This window comes from Adiantum capillus-veneris, chromosome 20 (assembly GCF_014529385.1).
Source record: "Adiantum capillus-veneris isolate H3 chromosome 20, ASM1452938v2, whole genome shotgun sequence".
In the NCBI taxonomy this organism is placed as follows: domain Eukaryota; kingdom Viridiplantae; phylum Streptophyta; class Polypodiopsida; order Polypodiales; family Pteridaceae; genus Adiantum; species Adiantum capillus-veneris.
The window spans coordinates 82,265,151-82,285,897 of NC_140950.1; the positions used below are offsets into that span (position 1 = coordinate 82,265,151).

General features: G+C 47.4%; 1 protein-coding gene across 2 annotated transcripts in view; it reads left to right on the forward strand.

The window, feature by feature from the left end:
* LOC147432822 (uncharacterized) overlaps window positions 1–20,317 on the forward strand; it is a 42,142-nt gene extending 21,825 nt beyond the window's left edge. Inside the window, exons 2-4 of one of the 2 annotated variants that reach the window (XM_086492623.1) lie at window positions 19,240–19,432; window positions 19,519–19,591; window positions 19,693–20,317. In XM_086492623.1, coding sequence (XP_086348749.1) covers window positions 19,240–19,432; window positions 19,519–19,591; window positions 19,693–19,766 — 340 coding nt within the window. In that variant the 3' untranslated portion in view covers window positions 19,767–20,317. Of the gene's footprint in view, window positions 1–19,239; window positions 19,433–19,518; window positions 19,651–19,692 lie in introns of both variants that reach the window. The other variant, XM_086492622.1, reaches the window with a different exon arrangement.
* Window positions 20,318–20,747: the final 430 nt, after the last annotated feature.

The following is a 20,747-nucleotide window of genomic DNA, read 5'->3' on the forward strand; positions in this document are numbered from 1 at the left end:
ACGCGCTGATGGTGCTGACATGGCAGTTGTACGGAATTTTGTGATTTACGATGGCAGCTTTTTGCCATTGCTTTTGGACCAGAAGCTTTTGAGTTCGAAGGCTTTTCATGTAAATTGCTTTTGGGCCTAGGGCCTTTAAATATGAGGCCATGGGAACATTCTCTGGCATGCTTCCTGGAGAAGGTGTAGAGTCTGTCGCAAGACGAGCACCACGTGCCAATAGAAAAGAACATACTGAACAGACTTTTAGCACTTCAATAACAATTGAACTGAGAAAGAGAGACACGACAAGCGACACAGAGTGGCGGAATTCCACCCCAGAGAGTATTGGCCCCAAACCTTGGCGCCCCTTTCGCTATTTCTTTATATTGCATCAACACAGTACAAGCCGGTACTCCAGACTCTGCACCTTCTCCAGGATGCATGCTAGAGAATGAGCCCTTAACACATATTTAAAGGCCCTTGGCCTATGAAAAGCAGTTTACATGAAAAGCCTTCAAACTCAAAAGCTTCTGGTCCAAAAGCAATGCCAAAAAGCTGCCAGCGCAAATCGCGGAATTCCGTACAACTGCCACGTCAGCAATGTCAGCGCGTTTTGCAAAAATCTGTCACGTCAGCACTGTCAGCAGAAAATCCGGAAACTGCCACGTCAGCAATGTCAGCGCGTTTTGCAAAAATCTGTCACGTCAGCACTGTCAGCAGAAAATCCGGAAACTGCCACGTCATTAATCCAGAAACTGCCACGTCATTAGCTGCTACGCATGTGTGCGGGTCCTAGTTTATTTTAATCCTTTATTGTAAGGTGCAACGGAAGTGAATGTTGAACTTTGCTCAAGGTTCTTTTTACTTACAGAAGGGAGAGCCTTCCGTTCCTTTAGTGAGAGAGTGCAATGGACACAAACAAAGTGGATAAACACTTTGAATGAAGGTGCAATGAGACTGAGAGATAGAGAGAGAAGAATATGACACTAGAATGTTGTCAAAACCCTCCTCCGAAGGCCCCACTCTCTATGGCGAGAGTGGTCTTGTCAAATCCTCCTCCGAAGGCCCCACTCTCTATGGCGAGAGCGGTCTACTATTGATTGCACAAATCTCTACAATGCTTGGACTTGCCGACGATGTCGACGACGATGAGAACGACGACGAGACGGGCTGAAATCTGAAAACGCTAAGGGCTGAAATCTGCAAATCTTTATTTGCTGAATTCTGACTCTGTTGATGACGATGTCGATGGCGACAATGCGACGAGGACGCGCTGAAAACGCAGATGCTGAAATCTGCGTTTTCCGGGCTGAATCTGCAAACTTCGCGGGATCTGACCGTGCGGCGAGGATTTGCTGCGAGAAGGTGAGATCTGCGAGGTTCGGGACTTCTTCTGCGATGTCTGACTGCTGAAAACTGAAAACGCTGAGTCTAGGGCTGAATGTGTTGCGATGGAATTGCAAAACGCTGAATGTCCTGTTGCTCCAAAAACGCTAGGGCTGAATTCTGCTAACGCTTGCTCTATTTGGTATGTATGTGGATGAGGTTTTTGACTACATTGAGAGAGACGGTGATAGAGGTGCACCGCTAGCAGGGACATGGATTCCGCTATTGTTATGTGCTGATAATATTGTGTTGATTTCCGACTCTCCGGAGGGGATGCAACGTCACTTGGATGCTTTGCATAGGTTTTGCCCATGAAAGTGGCTTGTCTGTCAACCTTAGTAAAACCAAGGTCATGGTATTTAATACCACCCCACAATGAATTAGGAGGTCAGCGCCCGCATTCACATATGGCCAGGAGACAATGGAATATATAGATGCTTACACTTACCTTTAAGTGGTTTTTACACTTACCTTTAAGTGGTTTTTAGTGGACCAGCATTTTCTTTGAGGAGAACAACAGAGACTAGATTGACCAGAGCCCATTCCGCATTGGGGAGATTGGAGAGGATGTGTTCACAGGTTCAGTTTCAGGAGCTTCGGACGAAGCTCTGGCTCTTTGACACTTTGGTGGCTTCTACATTGCTCTTGGAGTTGAGATATGGGGGCCTTCATTGGATCATGACGGGAGGACAGGTCGCACTGATGGATGGGGGGACTTGTAGAAGCCTCTCGTCTCTATGATCTCATGGCTCATTAGAGCCAAGGCTTCAGTACCACGTGCCATTATCCGAGCAAAGCTAGCTGCCCCCCCACTAGTAGTTGAGGCGCTCACCTGTCTCCTTCATACACCTGCATGTGGGAACTTCCCAGAGACAGATACGCCCACCTTGCACTTGAGTCCTCTCGACAGTTAGCCATGCAGGGAGATATAGCATGTTGGTATAGGGAGATGACATCATGGTTCCAGGCGCATGGGTTCAGTATAGACATTCACACCAGCTGCGGATCAAGACTGGGAGATACAACGGAGTACTAGCAGAGGCCAGGACATGCCCCCTGTGTGACATGGAGTTGAGACAGAGTTACACTACACATGCCACTGCCCCGTCTACTACGAGATACGAGGTCGCTTCCACTGCTTGTTAAGAGAGGGCTTTGGACCACTCTCCAAAGTCATGAGGTACGAGGATCAGAGATGCCTGGGTTTGTTTCTGCTCCAGCTGCGCAGACACAGAGAGAGCCTAGTGAAAGGAGAGGCCAGCCAGTCTCAGAGACACATCACGGACTTCTTTAGAGCAGACACTGGACACTCGAAGGAGCTACCACCACAACAGATCTTGTCACCTCATACCAGAGGCACACTGATCGATCGAGCGACTGAGTTGGGGAGATCTAGACGCCCACAATTGCGGAGGTACACAACATCAACGGAGGCAACATCAGAGGATTCAGATCACTTTGGCCCGACATGCACGACGCCAATGTTGGATCTCTTGTGACTTGTGATTTAGCTATCCCAGCTAGCTGCTTAGTTCAGACCTACCACTTTAGGATCCCATAGTACTTTTATTTTATCATTTGGTTACTCTGACTTTGTATCAAATTCACCACATTGTAACGCTCTGGTCTCATAGGTCATTTTGGCCTTTTGAAGACGTTAATGTAACATTTCATTTCATTTCATTCCTCTCTCTCTCTCTCTCTCTCTCTCTCTCTCTCTCTCTCTCTCTCTCTCTCTCTCTCTCTCTCTCTCTCTCTCTCTCTCTCTCTGGGGGTTCGCATGTGCAGGTTTCGCAGGGCAGCAGTGCAGGGCGTGTTGGGCAAAAGCACAATCAGCAACGCGGGAATGTCGCCACGCGCAGGTGCAGTAGAGGCCACGCAAGCACGTGGGCAGAAGCAGCAGAGTTAGGGTTTCAGTAGCGGGAGACCTGCGCGGCGCAGGCAACTAGAGAAACTGTGCTTTAGGGTTCACGATTCGGAGCGCCCGTTTATGGTTCGCATCCTTGCAGCAGAAGTCTCTCTCTCTCTCTCTCTCTCTCTCTCTCTCGTGTGAGCGTGAGTGTGAGATTTGAGGTTTGGCAGGCTGGCAGCGGAGGCGGCCTGGTTTGTTGAGTAGAGGAGGCAGCCTGGTCACCACAAGCAACGGGGCAAGGTGCAAGTGGTTAGGGCTGGCAGCTGTGGCACAGGTGCGGCGGTAACAGGATGAAAGGCAGGATGGCAACGGCAGTAGTTGCAAAGGCGGGGTGGCGGCGACAGCAGGAGCAGAGGTGAGCGACGGTAGAGTAGTGATGCAGGAGTGCAGTGCAGGGGCTCTCAATGAGTGAAAAGAGGAACAAGGGGAGGCCGGACAAGCCCTTCTTTCTTGGGTTACCTGTCACTCTTCAAAAACACAATTAGGAATCGACACACCCAAGTGGACTTTTGTTACGTGCGACCGCAACAAGCAAAAAATTTCTTGTGGTTCTCTCCTTGAGTGATACAGAACACTGCCAAAGCTCTGATACCAATGTAAGGTGCAATGGAAGTGAATGTTGAACTTTACTCAAGATGAGTGCTCCAAACTGTGCTCAATGGTTCCTTTTACTTATGAAAGGGAGAGCCTTCCGTTCCTTTAGTGAGAGAGTGCAAATGATCATAAACAAAGTGAATGACACTGTGAATGAAGGTTCGGAGACTCAGAGAGAGAGAGAGAGAAGAATACAACACCAGACGGTTGTCAAACCCTTCTCCAAGGGCCCCCCTCTCTATGGGGAGAGAGGTCTATGCTATTGATTGCACAAATCTGGTACAATGGTCTAGATGCAATGGACTTGCCGACGATGTCGATGACAATGATGATGACGACGAGACGGGATGAAATCTGAAAACGCTAGGGGTTGAAATCTGCTGACTATTGAATTCTAACACTGTCGGCGAGGACGGCGATGGCGACGATGCGCTGAAAACGCAGATACTGAAATCTGCGGACAGCAAGCTGAAACTGAAAATGCTCGGGGATCTAAAAGTGCGGCGAGGATCTGCAAAGTTTGGGGCTGGTCTTGTGGAGTCTAGGTGCTGAAAACTGGAAACACTCAGGTGTTTGGGCTGAACTGTCGCCAGAAACTGCAAAACGTTGATGTTGTTCTGCAACCAAAACTGCCAGTGCAACTGTAGCAAAAAACGCCAAGGCTGATTTTCTACAAAAAACATTGGGCTCAAACTGCTAGTGAAAACGCCAGAGGTCTTGATGGTTGAAAACGCTAGGGAGTTCTACCGGTCTTGCTGAGAAGGTACACTGCAAGTTGTAGGACTTCTGCTGCCTCTTCTCTAGAAAGTGCTAGCGCTAGGTTTCTTTTATAGAACTTAGCAAATTTGCCCTACCCAGTTTCCCAACAAAGTCACTTATTAATAATAAGTGAAAAATGGATAAAATAGGGAAAATGGGTTCTGTGCACTGAAAAATGCTCATGCTGATGATCATGTTGTGTACAACCAGAGGATATGCAACTACTCTAAGTGCCTGGACATGCACAGCCTACACACAGGCTCACAAAGGTGCCAAAACGCTTCCTAAGCTGACCTGAACCTTGGACTTGTAGTAGCTTGTCCACATGCACATAGAGCTAGATGTGCACGTGACAAACAGACTGAACAAACTTTTAGCACTTCAATAACAACTGAACTGAGAGAGAGAGAGAGAGAGAGAGAGAGAGAGAGAGAGAGAGAGAGAGAGAGAGAGAGAGAGAGAGAGAGAGAGAGAGAGAGAGAGAGAGAGAGAGAGAGAGAGAGAGAGAGAGAGAGAGAGAGAGAGAGAGAGAGACGCGATGCGGAGTGGCGGAATTGCTCTGATACCACTGTCACAAGATAGGCACCACGTGCCCATAGAAAAGAACAAACTGAACACTCTTTAGCACTTCAATAACAACTAAACTGAGAGAGGGGGGGGGGGGGGAGAGACGATACGCGACACGGAGTGGTGGAATTCCACCCCAAAGAGTATTGGCCCCAAACCTTGGTGCCCCTTTCGGTATTTCTTTATATTGCATTCACACAGATAAGCCACTCCCACCCTTACTTCATCCCGCATTGGGCGCGCTCCCGTCTTCATCGCTCTGTCTTACAGGGCATAAGCCATAAAGAACCCAAGACATGGCGTTCATGGATTCAGCTCAATATTTGCAGTTTCTGCTCGACGAGCTTCACGACATTCTTTCGCGGCATCCTCAATAGAATCTCTCGATGTTGCAAAGTTTTCAACAATTTTTGAACTACATGTTACCTCCTCCGATACCCCATGTGGTACCTCCTCCTCCGGCACCAAAAAGTACGAGAGCTTCCAACCGGCAACCTTTTGAGCTGTTTGTTCCGATCAGGGGAGTCTTCAGGAATATGGTGCAGCTATCTGACCCTGATCCAGTGCAACCGCCTTTGCCACCGCCATCGCCCCCACCTCCACCACCACCGCCACCAGGCTACAATGGTTGGAGACCATATGGATACCCTTATTATCCATACTCGGGATATGCGCCTAACCCACCCAAATATTTCAAGGATGGCGGCATGACAGTCAAATTTTTCACTTTTTCCGGGGTGAAAGATCAGAAAAAAGCATTGCAGTTCCTACAACAATTCGACAACATCTATGCTTTGGGGAACTGTACAGAAGAATCCAAGATTTCTCGAGCAGCTCGATTTCATAAAGATAATGCTATGCGATGGTGGAGTTCAATCGCGACATAACTGCATGCTCCAAGGACCTGGCAAGCTTTCAAGACAATTTTTGCACACGTTTACATGACTTCTATGTTTGATGTCCGGATTTTGGCAGTGGGGCAACTTGAAAATGCTTGCCACCGAAACCATGGACAACTATAGCCAGAGGTTTCTTGACGTGAGCCTTCCGGTGTCCTCCTTTAAGTTCATTTCCTTGGCGGACCAGTGCAAGCGCTACACCATTGGACTACCATCACCATTGCAGGAATATTGTCTCTCCAAGCAAGCCTCTACCATGCAAGAGCTTATGGACCATGCCGCGGTTGGCTACAAACTGATGAAGGGAAAGCTAGAGTTTTACCACAGAAGAACCTTCGGCCACTAACCACAACTCTCGCCAACAAAAAACAACTTCTTGAGAGTCTCGTGAAAGTCAACCACAAAGGCCCCGTTTGACACCTCAACAACGAGACACCTTACTACAAGAAGGCCGATGTTTTGGATGCTTTCAAATAGGACATAACTATTTTGGTTGTCCCCAATGCACTAACAGACCCGCGGAGCCGACTCTCGCGTCCACGGTCGATAGGGACCCAGGACCATCTCCAGCCAAGCGAGCTAAACCGGCCATTGGATTAGTACCTGACATCTATGGCATACGCCTTGAAAGTACAAATGAATTGTGTCAAGCACATGGCAAAGTCAACGGTTTGAAAGCCCTAATTTTCTTTGACCCAGGAGCTACAGAGAACTTCATCTATCCAGAATTCTTGAAGCAGATCGACTTTAATTATGATGCAAAGGGTGGAGAAATTGAAGCTGAGCTAGCCACAGGGCAAACTCAGAAAGTGGTACCACTCATTGGTGCTCTTCCAGTGACTATCCAAGATTATCATGGAAAAGCCGATTTCCACATTATGAAGTTGGGCAATTGTGACGTTCTATTAGGCATGCCTTGGCATGACAAGAATGATGCGACTCTCCAGGTTCGGAACCGAATTATCACTGTGATGTAGAAGGGCAAGCCAGTCGTCCTCAAAGTTCGGTTATCCGAACAAAACCCTAAATGAACTCTCTAGTTGTTTTATAGTTAGATACTTTTGAACTTTGTTTGAGAAAGTATTGTTTGAAACTTCGTTTGAAATGGATGGTATCTGTTTTGAACCTGTCTTGGTGCCGATTTGTAATGTTTGACTCTGGTTTTAATACTGGTTTCAATGATTGGTAATTTTACTTCCGGGTGGGGGGTGAGAAATGATGTTTGAGAATGCTTGTTTATGCTCATGGCCCGGACCCTTGTGGTTATTTACGGGGGGAGTATTGAATTATTGAAAAGTGTTGTTTTTACTCATGGCCCGGACCCTTGTGGTTATTTACGGGGAGAATATTGTTGTTGTTACTCATGGCCCGGACCTACATGGTTATTTACAGGGGGAGTATTAAGAAGTCTGAGAAGTGGTTACTCTCAACACCTCCAAACGAAGCAGGCTACGGTCTGGGGGGTGTTTGGTTGTAAAAGGCCTCTATATCTCATGGCCCAGACCTTTTTAGGTTATTTGCGAGAGGAGTGATGAGGGGGTCGTTGAACAGCTCATGGCTCGGACTTGGATGGTTCTTTGCAGGGGGAGTGTTCATCGGCAGCTTTATGTTTCTATGTCTTGTAACATGCATATGTGAGCATTTGTGTTGCATTGTGATGTGCCAATCATTGAATATTCCTAATTGGATGAGATTACCTGGGTATGTAATTTCAGTGCATCAAGACACCCGTGGAAAATCAATGCGGTCTGGGTGATGGCTAATTTTACTACGCCGGCATATCAAGAGTTTCGATCTGGACGAAAGGAGAAGCCAACTCCTTGATCAAAAGAGCCGAAAGGAGAAGCTAACTCCTTAACAAAAAGAGCAAACTGATTGTCCCTCGGAAATTTTTGAGCTAACTTGAGTTGTTTTGTAGATATGTTGTAATCGCGGACGATTACTCTCTTCCAAGAAGGGGAGATGTATCATGTCACAAAATTGCTGACGTGTCAAAGCCCTAAGAATGGACCCAACTTGCAAATGCCGGCCGAGGGGCCTAAACCCTAAGAAGAACAAGTAACAGAAGAAGAAGTCCTACCAACTTATGGGGACCCCGTCCGACGGGACCACCCCAAGTGACATAAAATTTCACGTGACACAATTAACCCTATGTGCACGTGAACAAGCTACAGCATGACCAGGGTTCAGTTCAGTCAAGTCGGTCTAGAATAGGAAACTTTTGTGAGTCTGTTCGCAGACCGTGCATGTCTAGACACTTAGATTAGATGCATATTCTCTAGTTGTACACAGCATGATCATCACATTACAGTCAGAACCCATCAGGAGCATTTTCCAATGCATAAAACCTATTTTCCCTATTTTTGACATTTTTCGCTTATTATTTTTAAGTGACTTTTGTTGGAAAGTAGGTAGGGTGAATTTGCTAAGTTTGTATATATAGAAACCTAGTGCTAGCACTTTTTGACAAAAGAGGCAGTAGGAGCATTTGCTCAACAGGCAACTTCTCAGCAAGAACCCACAGACAGCAGACCTAGCGTTTTCTGCATCAACATTGACCTAGCGTTTTGCTCCTAGATCAGCCAGCGTTTTTGCATTGTAGCAGCCTGGCGATAGTACGACCTCAGATCAACCCTAGCGTTAGCAGATTCCCCCGCAGATAGCAGATCAGCCCTAGCGTTAGCAAAATCCACAGCGATAGCAGAAATCAGCCCAGCGTTTTTGGAGCAACAAGACATTCAGCGTTTTGCAATTCCATCGCGACAGATTCAGCCCTAGACTCGGCGTTTTCAGTTTTCAGCAGTCAGACATCGCAGAAGAAGTCCCGAACCTCGCAGATCTCACCTTCCCGCAGCAAATCCTCGCTGCACGGTCAGATCCCGCGAAGTTTGCAGATTCAGCCCGGAAAACGCAGTTTTCAGCATCTGTGTTTTCAGCGTGTCCTCGTCCCATTGTCGCCATCGACATCGTCATCAACATAGAGTCAGAATTCAGCAGATAAAGATTTGCAGATTTCAGCCCTTAGCGTTTTCAGATTTCAGCCTGTCTCGTCGTCGACATCGTCGGCAAGTCCAAGCATTGTAGAGATTTGTGCAATCAATAGTAGACTGCTCCCGCCATAGAGAGGGGGGCCTTCGGAGGAGGGTTTGATAACATTCTGGTGTCGTATTCTTCTTTCTCTATCTCTCAGTCTCATCCACCTTCATTCAAAGTGTTTATCTACTTTGTTTGTGTCCATTGCACTCTCTCACTAAAGGAACGGAAGGCTCTCCCTTCCGTAAGTAAAAGGAACCTTGAGCACAATTCGGAGCACTCATCTTGAGCAAAGTTCAACTTTCACTTCCGCTGCACCTAACATCGGTATCAGAGCTTTGGCAGTGTTCTGTATCACTCAGAAAAAGAACCACAAGAACCACATATTTATTTATTTTTGCTTCTTGAAGTTGCACGTAACCCAAGTCTCTTGGGCATGTCGATTCCTGATCGTGTTTTTGAAGAGTGACAGGAAACCTAAGAAAGAAGGGCTTGTCCAGCCCCTCCCCTTGTGCCTCTTTTCACTCATTGAGAGGAGTGCACTCAGCGGCCGGCCAATCGACGTGAGGTGGGAAAAAGCAACCTTGGTGTGAGCGCAAGGCCGCCGAGGGGTGCGCCCACGGAAAAGAGCAGAACTCGGGTGAAGAGAAGAGCCTTCTCTAACACAGATTGCAAGCTAAGAAGAACCGCAAGAACCTCAAGAACCTGAATACCCTCAAGACCCCCAAGAATCCAAGTTCCTCGTGAACTTAAGAACCCAAGACTTCAGTGGATGGTCATCACTCGAAGCGGAATGGATATTTCGCATGGAGGTGATGAGCATGAGAGAGGCAAAGAAGAATTTTCCCCACCAAGAGGTTTTTCCGACCCTCTCCCTTCCCCATCTACGCGAAGGCTTGATCATTGCACTAACTCCTATGGAGGCTTTCGACAAGAGGATGATGGACAGGAAGTTAGAAAGCGATGAAATAATGGCATCTATAGAGCGTAAGTACCAAGACAGAATGGCAGCCAGAGCACGTGAGCGCGACGAAAGAGAAGCAAAATTTGATTGCGAGAACAAAGAAAGACAAGCAGCATTTGATCGCAAGAACAAAGCAAGACAAGAGAAGGGCAACCAACACATGAAAGAGTTGTGGCGACTTTTTTCTATTGTGCAAGTGCAGCTTGCACAGAATCAGGAAAAGGAGACTCTCTCAGTCTCTTCTTCTCCATAGCACGACACACATGATTTGGTTGATCATGACAAGCATGATGAATTGCATGATAATGACAAGCATGATGAGTTGCATGAAGATGATGTGATTGTTCACAAGAATGATGTGTTAGTTGATACTTTCTCTAGTGAAGCTAACCTCATTGCAGAGACGATCAATCTCGAAGCACCGATCTTGGCTCTCGAGTTGAGGTCCAAAGAACCGATCTTGGCTCTCGAGCCTAGGTCCAAAGAACCCCTCACGAAGAACCGGTCTTGGCTCTCGAGCCTAGGTCCAAAGAACCCCCACATGAATTAGCACGCATTGTACAAGTGTTTCATTCGTGATCGTTTCCTGTATTTTAGTCAGCGTCTTTATGTGATCCCTTTTCACAGGCATGACATATTGTACGATGAGCACGATTCACTCATGAATGAGAACGAATGTATGCGGGTTACTCATAAAAAGATGAAATGTTTGCACCCAAGGAATTCACATTCCATGTCTCTTCCTTGGCATGACACAATATTCGAAAGAGCACAAGAAGGATTGAGCATCAAGCATCGGCATTGCCATTATGATTTGCCACAGTTGATTGATTTAGATCAAAAAGACAAGTTTCGATTGCATTGTTTGCGTGTGTTTGATGAACGGTTTGGCACTCCGTCACTTTGTTCATCTGCATTACATGCACAACTTTTTTGAAGGAAAAGTATTTTTCCAATCACTTTACGTGGAGCCTCAGACGAAGCTATGGCTCCTTGACACTTTGGTGGCTTCTGCATTGCTCTATGGAGTTGAGATATGGGGGCCTTCATTGGATCATCACGGGAGGACAGGTCGCACTGATGGATGGGGGGACTTGTAGAAGCCTCTCGTCTCTATGATCTCACGGCTCATTAGAGCCAAGGCTTCAGTACCACGTGCCATTATCCGAGCAGAGCTAGCTGCCCCCCCCCCCCCCCCCCCCCCCCCCCCCACTAGTAGTTGAGGCACTCACGTGTTTCCTTCATACACCTGCATGTGGGAACTTCCCAGAGACAAATACGCCCACCTTGGACTTGAGTCCTCTCGACAGTTAGCCATGCAAGGAGATATAGCATGTTGGTATAGGGAGATGACATCATGGTTCTAGGCACATGGGTTCAGATGAAATGCTTGCACCCAAGGAATTCACATTCCATGTCTCTTCCTTGGCATGACACTGTATTCGAAAGAGCACAAGAAGGATTGAGCATTAAGCATCGGCATTGCCATTATGATTTGCCACAGCTGATTGTTTTAGATCAAAAAGACAAGTTTCGATTGCATTGTTTGCGTGTGTTTAATGAACGGTTTGGTACTCCGTCACTTTGTCCATCTGCATTACATGCACAGCTTTTTTGAAGGAAAAGTATTTTTCCAATCACTTTACGTGGAGCCTTGGACGAAGCTCTGGCTCCTTGACACTTTGGTGGCTTCTGCATTGCTCTATGGACTTGAGATATGGGGGCCTTCATTGGATCATCACGGGAGGACAGGTCGCACTGATGGATGGGGGGACTTGTAGAAGCCTCTCGTCTCTATGATCTCACGGCTCATTAGAGCCAAGGCTTCAGTACCACGTGCCATTATCCGAGCAGAGCTAGCTGCTCCCCCCACTAGTAGTTGAGGCACTCACCTGTCTCCTTCATACACCTGCATGTGGGAACTTCCCAGAGTCAGATACGCCCACCTTGCACTTGAGTCCTCTCGACAGTTAGCCATGCAGGGAGATATAGCATGTTGGTATAGGGAGATGACATCATGGTTCCAAGCGCATGGGTTCAGATGAAATGTTTGCACCCAAGGAATTCACATTCCATGTCTCTTCCTTGGCATGACACAGTATTCGAAAGAGCACAAGAAGGATTGAGCATCAAGCATCGGCATTGCCACTATGATTTGCCAGAGTTGATTGATTTAGATCAAAAGACAAGTTTCGATTGCATTGTTTGCGTGTGTTTGATGAACGGTTTGGTACTCCGTCACTTTGTTCATGTGCATTACATGCACAATTTTTTTGAAGGAAAAGTATTTTTCCAGTCACTTTACGTGGAATGGGTATGTTCATGTTTTTGTGTTGGAAGTGGTTTCAGGAAATTTCATCCTCGAAGATTCTTGAAGAAGGTAGACGCATGACTATCGACGAAGTTGAAGCATTGAAGGAGCCTCAAATGACTTTGTGTTGCTTTCGGCGCAGACCAAAGAAGCAAGCATTGTAGACCTTTATGAAGTTCAAGTATCGCATGACCCACACATCAGAGTGGGCCGGCGAAGAGTCCTTTCCAAGATTCCAAACGCTGTTGGCGATCTCCCTCAACGCCATATAGTTCGGTACCAGTACCTCACTTTGAAAAGGAGGGGTTGTCACGTGACACATCTAACCCTATGTGCATGTGAACAAGCTACAACATGACCAGGGTTCATTTCAGTCAAGTTAGTCTAGAATAGGAAGTGATTTGGCACTTTTGTGAGTCTGTTCGCAGACCGTGCATGTCCAGACACTTAGATTAGATGCATATCCTCTGGTTGTACACAGCATGATCATCCGATTACAGTCAGAACCCATCAGGAGCATTTTCTAGTACATAAAACCTATTTTTGACATTTTTCGCTTATTATTTTTAAGTGAATTTTGTTGGAAAGTAGGTAGGGCGAATTTGCTAAGTTTGTATATATAGAAACCTAGCGCTAGCACTTTTTGGCGAAAGAGGCAGCAGGAGCACTTTCTCAACAGGCACCTTCTCAGCAAGAACCCACAGACAGCAGGCCTAGCGTTTTCTGCATCAGCATTGACCTAGCGTTTTGCTCCTAGATCAACCAGCGTTTTTGCATTGTAGTAGCCTGGCGACAGTACGACCTCAGATCAACCCTAGCGTTAGCAGATTCCCCTGCAGATAGCAGATCAGCCCTAGAGAGAGCGGGCAGCCTTGCTTCACTCCAATAGTGGAGTGAACCGGTGTAGATAGACCCTTTGAAGTGCGTACATGCCCTACTACTGATCTATACAATGCCGTGATCCCCCAAATGAGCTCTGTGGGTACTCCCATCTCCTGTAATCTGTGCATCAATCTAGCTCTAGGTACTGTCAAATGCTTTGTCGGAAGTCCACAAAGCTACAATAAATCCGTTTCCCACAGGATCTACCCTCCTCGATGATGGTCTTGAGTGTCAAGATATGGTCAAGAGTAGAAAAACCTCTCTTGAAACCTGCCTAGCAGCTGCACACATTCCCTCTTTCTCTGCCCATCTACTCAGCTGCTGCTCAAGAATGGATGCGTACAACTGTGCCAATGTGTGTCCAATCATGATAGTGCGATAATTCCCAGGCTTCACAGGGTCTCCTGATTTGCAGATAGGTACAATCGTAGATAGGCTCCAAGTATCAGGTAAGCCCTCACACATGGCACGGTTAAACATGACTGCTAGAAGCTCTGCTAGTAGATCTCTGGCATGCATGAAATGCTCAGCCACTAAGCCATCATGATCATATGCTCTGCTAGTTCTCATCGTGTCAATGGCCTTCTTTACCATCTCACCGGTGAAAAAAGCACATGTGTGTGGGCATGGATCGGGGGGGTCGGGAAGGAGTTGCTGTCCAGAAACTGTGTACAAAGATGATGCGTACTGACCCCTAGTCTCTGTAGAGGTAATGGCAGGGGGGGGGGGGGGGGGGGGGGGGGGGGGGGGGAACAACTCATGAAAGAGCTGTCATGCCTCACGCGAGTGAGTCCTCACTCAAGAATAGCTTGTATAAATCCTGCTCTAGTCGAGCCAAAAATGACCTCTTCTTCTGCCACACTAGGCGTCGGAAGTCAATCTGTGACTGTCTGTGAGTGATGTCCCCCAAAAGCACTTCCCTTTGAAGTCTAGCTCTAGTCTGACGGCATTCCTCATTATACCAGCTATTTTGAGGCATGCTCCCAGAACGGCGTCTGTCACGTGTACATCTAACCCTATGTGTATGTGGACAAGCTACTTCATGACAGGGGTTCAGGTAGCTTAGCTTAGGAAGTGATCTGGCACTTTTGTGAGTCTGTTCGCAGACCGTGAATGTCCAGACACTTAGAATAGATGCATATCCTTTGGTTGCACACAGCATGATCATCAGATTACAGTCAGTACCCATCAGGAGCATTTTTACAGTGCACAGACCTATTTTCTCTATTTTAGCCATTTTCACTATTATTTTTAAGTGACTATTGTTGGGAACTAGGTAGGGCAATTTTGATAGCCAAGTATTTAAGTAAACCTAGCGCTAGCATTCTCTGGCAGAAGAGGTAGCAGGGACACTTGTTCAACAAGCACCTTCTCAGCAAGACCCCCAACAAGACACCTAGCATTTTTGCAACAGATGAACCCTAGCATTTTTTGTATCAAACACTGCTAGCGTTTCCAGCAAGATCAGCCCCTGGCGTTTTGCAGTTGCAGATAAGCCGCGGCATTAGCAGACACAGCAGATCCATAGCGTTTTTGTAACAAGACCATATTCAGCCCTATCGTTTTTGCATCAGCTTGACATCTCAACATTTTGCAGATTCACCGCGACGGAACCACCAGAAGCACCACTGTTTTCAGTTTTCAGCATAGGCACTCCGCAGTAGAAGTCCCGAACCTCGCAGATCTCACCTTCCCGCAGCAGATCCTCGCTGCACGGTCAGATCCAGCGTGGTTTGCAGATTCAGCCCCGAAAACGCAGATTTCAGCATCTGCGTTTTCAGCGTGTCGTTGTCGCATCGCCGCCATCGACATCGTCACCGACATAGAGTCAGAATTCAGCAGATAAAAATTTGCAGATTTCAGCCATTAGCGTTTTCAGATTTCAGCCCGTCTCGTCGTGGTCCTCATCGTCGTCAACATCGTTGGCAAGTCCAAAGCATTGTAGAGATTTGTGCAATCAATAGTAGACCGCTCTCGCCACAGAGAGTGGGGCCTTCGGAGGAGAGTTTTGACAACATTGTGGTGTCGTATTCTTCTCTCTATCTCTCAGTCTCATGCACCTTCATTCATAGTGTTTACCACTTTGTTTGTGATCATTTGCACTCTCTCACTAAAGGAACGGAAGGCTCCCCCTTCCATAAGTAAAAGGAACCCTTGATCATAGTTCGGAGCACTCATCTTGAGCGTCATTTTGTTCATCTACATTGCATGCACAGTTGTTTCGAAGGAATAGTATTTTTCCAGTCACTTTACATGTAATGGGTATGTTCATGATTTTGTGTTGGAAGTGGTTTTAGGAATTTTCATCCTCGGAGATTCTTAAAGAAGGTAGACGCATAGACGAAGTTGAAGCATTGAAGGAGCCACGTATGACTTTGTGTCGCTTTCAGCGCGGCCCAAAAAAGCAAGCGTTGCATACCTTTATGAAGTTCAAGTATCGCACGACCCACACATCAGAGTGGGCCGGTGAAGAGTCCTTTCCAAGATTCCAGACGCTGTATGGCGATCTCCCTCGACGCCATACAGTTCGGTTCCAGTATCTCACTTTGAAAAGGAGGGGATGTTACGTGCATATATAACCCTGTGTGTACGTGGACAAGCTACTTCATGACAGGGGTTCAGTTAGCCTAGCTTAGGAAGTGATCTGGCACTTTTGTGAGTTTGTTCGCAAACCTTGCATGTCCAGACACTTTAAATAGATGCATATCCTCTGGTTGCACACAGTATGATCATCAGATTACAGTCAGAACCCATCAAGAGCATTTTTATGATGCACATACCTATTTTCCCTATTTTAGCCATTTTTCACATATTATTTTCAAGTGACTATTGTTGGGAACTAGGTAGGGTAATTTTGATAGCCAAGTATATAAGTAAACTTAGCGCTAGCATTCTTTGGCAGAAGAGGCAGCAGGAACACTTGTTCAACAGGCACCTTCTCAGCAAGACCCCCAACAAGACACCTAGCGTTTTTGCAACAGATGAACCCTAGCGTTTTTTGCATCAAACACTGCTAGCGTTTCCAGCAATTGGTCTCTGTCGATGTACCAGCCTGTGCGTCCTATGTATCTGGTTGCTTGGCATGCTCAGCCTTGGGAGGCTGCGCATGCGCTGTGGGTCGAGGTCTCCTGCGAGGACAGGCCTTTGCCATATGGCCCATCTGGCTACAAATGAAACACTGGTTCGGGAGACCCGAATACTCCACACTCTGTCTGATCCATCCCCCACTCACCCTAGGCAGCAATACCACCTTGGGGAGTGCGTGTCATGAACGAGAACCCGCAGAGTAGGTAAACCTGCGGCCTTGGCCACAACTGAAGCTGTCGTGCATGGAGACCCCAGAACTGTCCCGAACATGGAACCAATCCTGGGTAGGAGGGGAAGGTACTCTTGCTTCAGGCCTGGGAAACAGACCGAAATCGGCAAGTTTGCCTCCTCCTCAAGAACATCTGCAGTAGGGTCAAAACCGTGATGCCAACGTCGGAAGTAAGCTCGAGCTGCTCTGATGTTGAGTGAGCTCATCGGAATCACCTTAGTCATCTCTGCAGATAACTCGATTTGGTGGTACCCTCTCTCGAGGATTTGGACATCAGTGATCTTGCCCACATCATAGAGAAGACTGGCCTGTAGTAGATCCCGAACCTCGTGCTGACTGGGTCGAGTGTCAATGATCTTACAGATAACCGAAGTGGCTTGCAAACGCTCCACTTCGGCCATCAAGCTCGCTTATTCTTCTGGCGAAAGAGCAAGTCGAAGGGTCGGCTCCGCGGTGTCGGGCGACGGGGCTTCTGTGGAGTCCCTCTGAGGTGGAGCAGAAGCCGCCATTCTATGTCTGCTGCTGAATCGAGGAGAGTGTTGGCGACGAGGCGCTCACAAGGAAGCTAAAAAAACAGCCTGCCTGCGAGCCGAAAGTGTGACTCGAAGGGATGCGGGATAAGGCGGGGCGACTGGAGCGGGGGAATGGGGCGCGCACAGGGGGGAAAGGGTAGGGGAAGGGGAGGATGAGGCGGGCGAGGGTAGCGGGCAGCGGCAGCACGCAATGGGCAGGGCGCATCAGACAACGGGCAGCGCACAGTGAGCAGCGCGCAGCAGCCAACGAGCAGCGGGCGAGGCGGGTGACGGCAGGGAGAGGCAGCGTGAGGGGATGGGGAGGGGGGTTGGGCGATGGCGGGCAGCGAGCTCGTGTGATGTAATGATGGGGTTAATATCACCACTCTTTCATCTCGGTAAAAAGCAATCTTACCTTTTTCCCTTGCCGTTCTAATCTTTGGCATTACCTCTTGCATATGGGCGACCTGTGAGAGGGTAAGGTCATCCCCGAGAAAGATGCCCATCTTCTTAAGAGTTGGTCTCTTCTTCAAAAAGTCCTTCGCTTCCAGGGAGGGAAAACGAAGGAGGGTGCCCTTTCTTTCGAGGTTTCCCCTTCGCTCCCATTTTTCTTTTTGCCCACTCTCCAAGCTCTTGAGTGCATCGGCTCATGAACCCCCATCAAAGCCATGAGTTCTTTTACCTCTTCCTCTACATTATCTTTGTCTTTAAGGCCACAAATTCTCACATGTAGAGAGTGTACAGGTCTTCTTTGCTCCTCTTCTAGTGTCGGGTTGATGATGGTGGGTGTGGATGTTGTTTCCTTGCTTTTCCCTTTCTTGGCAACCTCAATCCATTTCTCAGTCTTATCTGCTTTTTGTTGGGTCTTTGTAATAACGTCCACCCAAGAAGTCGTCATTTCTTTATGCTGCTCTTCTCCCTCTTTGATGGCTCGCACTTGCTCTTTGATTGTGTTGAGCTCTTCTATTACAAAGGGTTGCAATTCTCCCTCTTCAAGCGTGTTTCTTGATCGTGCCTCAGCGAGCTGCTTCTTGAGTGATGCAATCTCTTCGTTTTGGGCCGTCACCCAATCTCCCATTGCCGTGATCTTACTTTCTTGGGCCAAAACGCGGTCTTCGAGGATTTTTATTGTCTCTACTAGGTGGCGGTTGATCTTGTTAATTGTTTCGGCCATTTCTTCTTTGCACTTTTGAACTGCATCTTCTAAGGGGCATTCGGCTTCCTCATGTTTGGTCGTTGCCAAAAACGAGAAAAAAATGACCTACACGCACAAGTGCTTCCACATTATGCATACTTGTTCTCCCACACTAAGCGGACATGGCGTGCATTTCCTGCAAATTCTGCAAAATTCGACAAAAAACCCGCTTTATGCAAATTCTGCAATTTACTGGAAATTCCCTGAAAATCCTGAAAATCTGTAATTTTTCTGATTTCCTGCAGTTTTTTAAATTCCCTGCGGGCTGGCTTCTGCTGTACCTGTTGGGGGCGGGGGGGTTTACAGGTGGGGTCGAGCGGGGGCTGCAAGAAGAAAAACGAGGGGGGACGGGCGGGGCGGGGGCTGTGCAAGAGGCAGCAAAGTGCGAAAAAAGGGGGGGGGGGGGGGGGGGGGGGGGGGGGGGGGGGGGGTTGCAGGGGGGAACACGAGGGGCGGGGGCAGGGGGGGGAGCGCGATGGGGGGAGGGGTGTTTTAGGGGAAGCGCCGGGGGGGGGGGGGGAGTCGGGGTTGCAGCGCTTGCGCGCGGAGAGAGAGAGAGAGAGAGAGAGAGAGAGAGAGAGAGAGAGAGAGAGAGAGAGAGAGAGAGAGAGAGAGAGAGAGAGGCTTGCCAACTGTGTTGCAGACGTGAACGGGGTTGGCTGGGTTGTAGGGGCAGCGCGAGGGGGCGGGCGGGGTTGCAGTGAGAGAGTTGATGTGACAGAGGGAGGAAATGAAATGAAGTGATATATCAACGTCTACAGAAGGCTAAAGTGACCTATGAGACCAAAAAAGTTACAAGCGGTGAATGTAATACAATGTGCGAGTACAACTAAAAAGGCGGGGGGGGGGGGGGGGGGGGGGGGGGGATGAGAGCTGATACAATGGTACAATGAGAGAGAGAGAGAGAGAGAAATGAAATGCTCACAGGTATACTCCAGAACAGCTATTTGCGGTGGTGGCAGCAGTGGATCTGTATCAGGATTTTGTGCCATGGTGTCAAAGATCTGCTGTTTTGTGGCGAAAGGATGATGCTCTAGAGGCAGAACTTGAGATTGGCTTCAAGTTCCTTGTTGAACGATACATATCACATGTTGAATTAAAACAGCCTTCGCTGATTAAGGTAAACCAGAGTCTCTTCAAACTAAATGGCAGCAGTGAGGTTTTGTGTTATTTAACAGTTGTGGATCTGTTGCCTTGGCTATGCAGTCATCGGTTTCTCAAAGCAATCTTTTTGAGTATTTGATCAATGTTTGGGAATTTAAGCCAGGACCAAACCCAGGCACTTCTAACCTCCACTTTTCAGTGAAATTTCAGTTTAGGTCTCCTCTCTATCGACAAGTAAGGCACGCTCATTAAGCCTGAATTTTTTGCTTGTGGCAGTTGCGCATTTGAGTTCGCGATGCTTGTCATGCAGGTTGCAAACATGTTTTTCCACGAAGTTGTTTCTTGTCTAGTGGGCTCTTTTGAGGAGCGCTGCAACAGGGTGTATGGTCCGAGTACAAAGATTTTGGAAAACACGCAGAGTACTTAACTCGATTATGGCAGTGCTCTAATATATCTTTCTTAGCTTTGGGCAAGACACCTGGGGCTCTTCAATACATCATATTTGTGGGCTTGAATTGGTCAGTGCAAGTACATTAAAGCAATAATTTTATAATTCTATAAATCAATCCGACAAGGATCGGTTGGTTTTGGTGGGACAAAGAATATGGGACACTATACCTGATACATTATTCACCTTTTGAGTCGCCCTCATTTTTGGAAGAGGAAATCGACTCTTCAGTATCTGTCGACTCTCTCTCTCTCTCTCTCTCTCTCTCAAGGGAGTGTTGATGCGGAGGCTTTTTGAGCCTGTGTAAAAACCGTGCTTTTCTCAAACCTTGCCATGTGGGGTGGACAGAAATTGTAAGAGCCCCCCCCCCCCCCGCCCCCCCAAAAAAAAAAATAAAAAATTAAACTGAATGTATGTACTGAAATCTTTGCCTTAATGATACTTTCCTTTCCATTAAGTGCATAGCTGCAAGGTTAATTTCAGTTCACATCATGCAACACTTTCTTCTTACTCCATGCTGCAAGAAAGGTCTTTATAGAAGCTTTTTACCTATTGGTGGCAAAAAATGGTCTGAATGATGCTACTTTGTGTGGTGATTGCAAATCGTGTACATGATGTGATTGTTGTACGTGGAGGAGTGTCTCTTGGTTTACTCGACTTACTCAAGACATGCACTAGGCACTCTTTTATTCTTTCTTCCCATGCACTAGCACTTGCATGCACTTAGCCTCATCGTATAGTAGAGCGGAGGAAGTCTACTATCACCAGATTGTTCCATGAGCTGTTGTAAAACCTCACAATAGTTTTTTGGTCGTCGCAACTATCTATTCTGCTGTCTGAGAAATCCGTGGTGGTATCGCATATGATAATTGTAAGGCCACAT